At 41.6% G+C, this 8,920-nt stretch overlaps 1 protein-coding gene across 1 annotated transcript in view; it reads right to left on the bottom strand.

The window, feature by feature from the left end:
• Window positions 1-6,789: 6,789 nt before the first annotated feature.
• The window catches only part of esyt2a (extended synaptotagmin-like protein 2a), a 46,515-nt gene continuing 44,384 nt past the window's right edge, over window positions 6,790-8,920 (bottom strand). Inside the window, exon 23 of the mRNA XM_080523670.1 lies at window positions 6,790-8,854. Within this exon, the coding sequence (XP_080379796.1) occupies window positions 8,809-8,854 (46 nt within the window). The 3' untranslated portion in view covers window positions 6,790-8,808. The remainder of the gene's footprint in view (window positions 8,855-8,920) is intronic.

Genomic DNA, 8,920 nt, shown 5'->3' on the forward strand with positions numbered 1-8,920 from the left:
TAAAGTTTAATTATGTAATTTAAGTTACTGTTAAAATAAAGTGAGTTTTGGCAAAACCAGTTTTCATTTTTATGTTGCGGGGGGGGGGGGGGGGGTCAGGTGCCTAGGCAGCTGCCAATAGTAACTAAAAAAGTAACTAGTAATCTAACTTAGTTACTTTTAAAATCAAGTAATCAGTAAAGTAACTAGATTACTTTTTAAAGGAGTAATCAGTAATCAGTAATCAGAATACTTTTTCAAAGTAACTGTGGCAACACTGATTAATAATAATAATAATAATAATTAATAATTACAATTTACAATACAAATACAACAATTGGGGGTCCCTCCCAAAAAAAAATCACCCACCAAGCCCTCATTCTGACCCAGAAAAACCCCTGGTATGTACTGTATAACATGATAGCCATCTATGAGCAATGCACTGTATAATAACATGATGACCACGGGTCTTTCTGCTGCTGACCAAGGGGCTGAGTCCTGTTGATGGGGCCAATTTTTCTTTTAGAGTCTGTAGGCTACTGTATTTGTTTATTAAGATTTCATAAATATGATATATTGTCTGAATTTCTTTCTTGTTTTATAAAATGTTATTATTTATTATTTTCATTTCTTGTGCTGGTTTATTATGAACAACATGTAAAATTGCAGGAAACTAGCACAAATAATTGGGTGGGAGAGAGGGGCCGCCGCTGCCAAAACGTGCACAGTTTTGGGTCGCTCCACCGCCAAAAAATCTCACTCCAAACTTTTGGTGAAATTTATTTGAGGAGAAATTTAGCAAGATTTGAGGGAAAGTGGATAACGGTGTGGAAAGTCTTTGAGGGATTGGTCAGGAAGAATGTGGGACTGATGCACAAGACAGGGCAAAAAGATTTTGAGAAGTTGTTTATTAGGGATTGTGGGTTTATAAGGGTGGGGGTGGATGGAGGGTTGGAGTTTGATTTAGATTTTTGAAGATGTTTTTTTGTTGCATTCATTTGTTATTGATTTATGTTAAAGGGTTATTTTGGTTATGAAGGACTGACGGAATAATAGATGGATGCATCTCATACCAAAATGGTATGGGTGTGTTTTGTTTTTATTTATTGGTTTTTAATTTATTTTATTTGAATTAGAATACAATGAAGGCTATAAAATGAACATGTATGAATATGTATAGCTATGATTGTATTTAAAAGAATATTTTTATAATAAAAGATAAAAAAAAAAAAAAAAAGGCGCCAGACTCAAGGTGTAAGTCCTTCCTGATAAAGGAGTATTCTGGTCTCCGAATGGAGGCGTGGGTTCGAACCCCACTGCTGACACATTTTAAGTAGAGCATGGCAGGTGTTAGCAATGTTGACTCATTCAATGTTCTGTAAGATACATTATTATAACATCGAGTTCAACCTCAAGGTACCATAACACTGCATGGTCTCTAACAAGCGCTATATAAATATAATTTATTATTATTATTAACAAGAACATACAGCATAGTCAGTGGCTCGATGTAGCTCAGTTAGAAGGGCCTGCTGCTAACAATGCTAATCACCATGACTTTGATTACAACTGGAACTGTCTATAGCCTATCCATATGAATGAATGAATGAATGAATGAATGAATGAATGAATGAATGAATGAATGAATGAATGAATGGTCTTTATTGTCATTGATATAGTACAGGTACCATACAACGACATTTGGGAGGGGGGGCTCCCCTGGTGCTAGGAAAAAAAAACTAAAAACAACAAGGGAAAAGAGCTGGTTTACATAAATAAAGGCTATATACACTATCCACTATACTATACAAATAAAACACTGTGCTGTACTCTATGCTATGCTATACATATCCTAACATTTCCTATCTCTGAACCTTATGTACCCGAGGGTTGTCATATTGCACATAGTGTTATTGCACATTCATATGCTCATTCAGCTGTACATTCCTTCGGTTCATAGTCTACTCAATGGCATGTGTGCTTGTCATATTATAAAACATATCATTTGCCAGATATATTCAGGTAATTACACGTATAGCAAGTGTATACAGCTGTTGTATTATCGTGTCTGTCTGGTGTGACAGTAAAGGTTTAATGTCTTATTCAGCTCAGTTCTTTAATTGATTTACAATTGTCGGGATGGCCGAGAGGTCTAAGGCGCCAGTCTCAAGAGTTGGTTCCTTGAGACTGGAGGCGTGGGTTCGAACCCCACTTCTGATAACGTTTTTGTGGTTCAGATGGTAGACTACTAGAGCATAGTGTTAGTGTTCATCTAGGTTACGTGTCCTTTTTAGTTCATGTAGGAGCTGAAGTATAAAAGTATACTATTATTCTCTCATAGCAATTCGAGAATTAAAATAAACAGTGATCAGTGAAAACTGTCTGAAAGCAATGCGTTTGCCAGACTTCTTCTAGTCTTCGGAGACTAGTTCGTTTGCTGAAGTACTGAAAGTCGGAACAGCGCCACAAAACCAGCCAGTGGCCGAGGATATAATACACTATAGTATGATACTAAGGTCTGCCATATGTATCGAGTTGTAATGCGTTATTTACTCACTGTATTAGGGAGTGTTTACTAGGCCACACAGGTGTTAGCTTGTTAACTAGCTAGCTTTATTAGAAGCTTGTTTGTTTTTGTTAGCTGACTTAGCGTGGTTTTGTTTGTTGTGTTGTTCACAAGTTATTGTGTGTGTCTGTGTGTGTGTTTACTACACTAGCCAAACAAGTGTTAGCTTATTAGCTAGCAGAGCTGCCAAGTCTCACGCAATCACCGTGAGACTCACGCATTTCAACCAGTTCTCACGCTCTCACGCCGCATCTCTATTTCTCACGGCGAGAAATAACAATTTGTTTTATGGGACTTGAGTTTCGTGGCATCTTTCTGCACGCGCGTTAACTTGAGTCTGCAATCGAAGCGGCAGGCGAGCGCTGATGGAAGAACCTGTGTTCACGCGAGCTGCAAGAACGTAGCAAGCAGTGTTGCCAGATTGGGCTACTTTTGGTCACACTGGACGGGTGGATTCGGCAGCTTTTAGACTGGTTGGGCTGGACATTGTCAATTCCATCTGGCAACCGTGGTAGCAAAATATGTGCATACATTACAACATCGTATCTGGTAGCCTACTGGACTGGGTTGCACCAATTTGGCGTAAGTCATTACTAAATGCAGGCATGCAGTAGTTACTAAACCCCTAGTTGTTACTAGCTAGTTTCAAACTAGTTATTTACTAATTTCGGTTGCACCACGCCAATCTTTTGCCAATCTTAGCTAGTAAATACTCAGTTTTGGTAACTGTTTTTTGTTTCTCTACTGTAACATAACCAGGTACATTAATAATAATTGTTAAAGGAGCATAGTCTACTACTTGCTACTGAGATGCTAACCCGACGGATTGTCCGGTTGACGCGCCGTGCGTCCTAAATTTGATGTGTTGCTGTTGGTTATATAAGATCCGTAGTCGTTGGTTTGCTGCATAATAAACATTTATTGTGTTACTATGTGCCATCAATGGCTTAATCACTGGTACAAACAATAACAAACTTAGCGCCCTTGCGGTCAAACCTATTTGCCCTTCCGGGGTCAACACCTGACGACAACAACAACAAATGTGCTACCTGATATACACCTGCCTCAGGTATTGTGACAGCGCCACCCCATGCCCACACAGTGAATTACAACACGTATCACAGGACCATATCTGGCTCCTACAATAGTAATAATAAATAGTCATTGCAATTTACAATACAAATACAACAATTGGGGGTCCCTCAAAAAAAAATGGGCCGCGCTGCACAAGATCAACCACCAAGGCCTCATTCGGACCCAGGAAAAACCCTGGTATGTAGCCTACTGTATAACATGATAGACATCTATGAGCAATGCACTGTATATAAGATGATGACCACAGGTCTTTCTGCTGCTGACCAAGGGGCTGAGTCCTGTTGATGGGGCCCAATTTTCTTTTAGAGTCTGTAGGCTACTGTATTTGTTCATTAAGATTTCATAAATATGATATATTGTCTGAATTGTTGTCTTGTTTTATAAAATGTTAATTATTTTCATTTCTTGTGCTGGTTTATTATGAACAACATGTAAAAGTGCAGGAAACTAGCACAAATAATTGGGTGGGAGAGAGGGGCCGCTGCCGCCAAAACGTGCACAGTTTTGGGTCGCTCCACCACCAAAAAATCTCACTCCAAACTTTTGGTGAAACTTGGCAGCCCTGATGTTCAGTAGGTGTCACTTTGGGACTTCATGAGTTAAAATCAAGGATAAAGCTGTATAAGGAACTTTCCAGAACATTTAAAGGATGTGTGACACCTGTGTTACCGTGGGTCCTTATGGGTTAATGTGTAGGTCACTAATACATAGCGACTATAGGTCGTGCTAAAAGCATCCTTCCTAACAACATGCAGTAAGCGGATGTCCTGTGTGGTTCAGGTGTAAATCAACAACTTGAATTGGATATTGTTTGAGCCTCCTTGTGTTCTTTTTTGTTCTTTTTTTTAAATTCTTTTCTAAGGTGACCCACATTGACATTTCAATTTCAATGACATTTTGTTGTTTTTAGATTGAATTTAAACTGTAATAGGATACATAACATCTTTTGCCAGTGAAGTTCAGTTTGGAGGCCCCATGTTTGTACTCACTTGTGCCCCTAGAGGACATTTTTGTGATAAACAATTTGAAAGGTTTATCAACTCCAGTATAGAAAGACCCTCATTGTTAGGCCTCTTTAGGCTGACAAGGTTTAAGACTGAAGCGAAATAGAACTTCGGACCATTATCATTACATCCGGAATAGGAGACATTATTTACAAATGTAAACATATTTAGAGAAAATGTAAGCTACACTAATTGTGTGGCATAATGTTTCAGATGTCAGACTGTAGTGTACATATTGTGTTTATGTTTGTAGTTCCAAGAAGTCCCTGCAGAGCTCCCCTGTGAGTGACCCCCTCATGGTCTTCTTTGGGGTGACAGCTGACACCGTATTCCAGGCCCTGGGTGATGACACATCTTCCTCACCTGAACTGACCAGAGCTCTGGTGGAGGAATCTCAGCCAGCTGAACTCCGCCTCCTCGGTGGTCGTGGCCTACACCCCTTCTGGGAAGTCCTGGCCAGAGATGACCGAGAGGAAGAACGCCATGCCAGCCACTGAGGAGATGATGCGCATGATTTCTAGCACTCCAGGCGTTTGGGGTCACCGAACAGGGTCCGTCAGTGTCGCCACCCCTGGAGAAGGTAAGTATGAAGATTCTTCCATTGACAGGTGAGGTAATGGCCGCCCTAGTTGAGACCATGGATGGCTGCAAGGAGATACTGGGAGGTGGACAGGACACAGCGGATATGCTCAGGGTGGTGGCGCTGAAAATACAGGACGCTATTCCAAACCGACAACCGAGATGGCTCTTGTGAGGGAGACTCACATTCCTCAGAGGAGACCAGAATTAGCCCTGCTATTTCTGGAGCCTCTGAGGCTATGGTGTACCTTGCCAAACTTGCCATAATCGGGAGTTTCACACAGAAGCCTCAAGGGCTGTTGCTGGAATTCTCCAGAGAAGAAGTGGACCATCTGCCAACAATGCTTTTGACCATGATTGTGATGCAGAGGCGAACAAGATCGTCGATATGTTTGTGGCAGAGGTGAAGGACCTGACATGGCAGGCCCTGGGGGCAGGGGGACAGCACAGTGCAGGCTGGAGGCACAGATAACGACGCTGCCTCTTCCATCGACCAGACCGGTGGACATCCCAGCAGGAGGCAGATTGCCACGTTGAGGCTCTACAGCAACCTGCAGAGTGAATTGGCAGAGTTTTTCAACATGGGTTCTGCCACCAGCGGAGCAGATTTGGTGACGTCATCACCCCTGGAGGAGCCCCGACACCGACAGGAGGTCAACTGAGGATGTACCGGCGGCCTCTCTGAGGGAGTGTTCCCAGGCACTTAGGGCTGGATGTGACTCCCAAACCCGCCTTGACGAGAGTACCAAGGAAGTCATAGTTCAGGCCAAGAAAAGTATCAGCCAGATCCTGGGTGTAGTCCAGGAGAATATATCCCAATCAGACCCGTTGGTCTGGTCTGGGTTATATACGTTGTATGGGAACTATGTTTTTCGTAGTTATGTCGTACCAATTCCAGTTATTACAGACAGGCCTATCATTGCCATGTCTTGCACAGTGCTCCAAGAAGAGCAACAAGGACAGCCAGGCGCCAGAAACAGAACAGGAGCCAACGGTTGAACGCTCACTCTGTAAGTCCACTTATAGGAAGTTCCTTCTGCTAACCTGTGTGTGTTTGTTCCCTCGGGAGAAGGAAGGAGGCGGTGAAAACCGGTTGAGAGAGCGAGAGAGAAAGAGAGAGAGAGGCTGTGCAGCACCCGCAAGCCGATCCCAGCAGGAGGAGTGGAGCACACAGCCGGGCGTGACGGGCGGAACCAGCCGTGCGCTGTCCGGGACGTAGCAACGTCATCGGGAGTCGGGAGAAAAGCCTGGGGCGTGGCTGAACTTGGTGCTCAAATAAAACACCTTTATTGAACTGTTCCTCTGTGTCGACCTCCCTCTGTGCCTAGAGACTCTTACAAACATACTCCTCCTACATGTTCATCTCAAAGCCACCAGACGGTGCTGCCACTACACCATGGTGTGGGTCTATGCTGCATTAAGGGTGAAACATAGAGCATTTACCATTACTGAACTGATGACACGATGGCATCGAGCAATCCCGATTGTTCAGGTGCACTTTCAAGCTGTGCATCTCCCGTTCTACCACATCCCAAAGGTGTTCTACTGGAAAAGAAGGGGGACGACAATACCAGTCTAATTGAACCACTGTGTACTGCAGTAGCTCACTGCAGAGCAGTGATTTGTATTTTGACCATGGGTTACTACAAGTGTCCACTAGGTGACATAACCCCTTTTTGGATTGTGACGCTGTAGTGTTGGAACTGAAGTCGGACAGAGAGAAAACATGGATGACCATGCCTGAGTCTGGTTCAACTGAAGACCTTTTACTTAGAGCCGGACGGAAGAAACTAACTCCACAAAGCAGAAGTCATATATACAGCTTGTTGCCGCACGTCCAGCAAAAGCTCTTTATTTATTTAAAACACATGGAGACATTCTCAAACATGGAAACTGTAAAAGCGTCTTTTATCTTTTAATATCTGACTCGTGGATCTTTAAGGCACAAGATAAATAAAGTACATGGAGAAGTCAACGCCGGTGCATAACAGGAAGAGGAAGTGGACTCCAGAGGCAGTTTTCATTGGATGGCTTACATAGGTACTATACTCTAGGTCGGTACGCATACATGTTGTTTAAAAAAGAAAGAAAAGAAAAGAAGAATAAGAACCAAGACATAATAAAGGTGAAATGGATAGAAGTGAGAAAACTAAACAACGAACACGTGATACAGAAGACAACAAGCCACTTTAGTCTAAACATGGTACAATCTAAGATGCTTTCCAATATACTTAGAGTAAGCTGAATGTGATAACCAGATCAATAAAGATCATAACAGTGTTTTCGTAGTTGCTTGTTATAGATATGCCGGTATAGGTGACACAACTCATAAACCGTGAACCCCATAAATGTAAACCAAAACAATCATAATCAATTCTTTATCATGTGATTTTTGTGTTGTTGTGCAAGCAATAATGTTGAATAAGATGTGCATGCTGAAATGTGTTCATATAACAACAGAATTAAGACTGATACGTACAGTATATTGACGTCAACAAACCATGACAGAGAAATATACATCACCCATAGAAGATCTTTCCTCCTGATTTTCAGATTTGGGAAATCAGAAGTCACAATGAATGAAGTCTGGAATATGACTGTGATAATATGACCAGCTAAGCGATGTTTAGGTTAGTAACTGTTGCTAAAAGTACTTTACGTCGATGACTAAAATCCTTAAAAAAGAAAAGAAGCAAACATTGTGTGCAAACATCCGTACATATTTGGCTTAAAACCCACATAGGCGATAAAATGAAATTACGTGTCTCTTTGATGGCCCATTATACTTGGTACACACTTGGTAGGTTCACGTTGCTAAAGTTCAAAGTTCAACTTCGGAGACTGGAAAGTTTGTTGATAAATCATAAAAATGAAATGGTCATTTTGACCAACAAGCGAAAAAACCCTAAACAACCCTTCTTCTAACTTAAACCTATAAACCTTCTCTATTGTTCTTACCATTGTACATATTTACATGTTGTACATTACATTATCATCGCCCCCCCCCCCATAAAAACAAGGCAGCAACATCTGCTAGAACAGCCACAGCGAGAAAAATATATTTTGTTACAGTCGTCAATCATTTTCCTTTTCATTCGTTCCGACGACCACACAATCCCTTTCTTTAGTCTTTATTGCACTGAATCATTCTTAAAGGGGTTTGAGAACATTGCGACCGAGGCGTATAAATGAATATCAAAAGCTTTGTACAATTGCGAGTCATGTTAATAATAATAATAATAATAATAAAAAAGGAAACAACTCAAAAAAGACTTGCCCCCGTATGGGTTTAAAATGCAACTGTAAGGAAACGGCAGATAACTACGTTCGCTTTGCTCCAGATCTGATGATTGTGGCACTGGATGTGGATGAAGACGCATAGTGTTAGAAAACACTAGAGGAACATAGAACTATAAACGCTAGAGGGAGTTAGATAGCAGACTGCATACTCTAGAGACTGAACTCTGTGGTTAGGAGCTCCTCTTGGTCTTCTCTCTGGGTTGGCCGTGATAGAATGAGCGTTCTAATTCACTACAACACTTAGAACACATTTTTTAAATTCGATTCGTTCTGGTTCTATGACGTCTATAGCTGGGGCTGTTTCCTCAGACCATCCTCACTCAGCTCATACCTGAGAGAGAAGACAGAGGAATATTCTAGAACATAGCAGGGATAATACAGACAGAGAAACATTCTA

This window comes from Nansenia antarctica (genome assembly GCF_963989245.1).
Source record: "Nansenia antarctica genome assembly, chromosome: 2".
Taxonomy (NCBI): Eukaryota; Metazoa; Chordata; class Actinopteri; order Argentiniformes; family Microstomatidae; genus Nansenia; species Nansenia antarctica.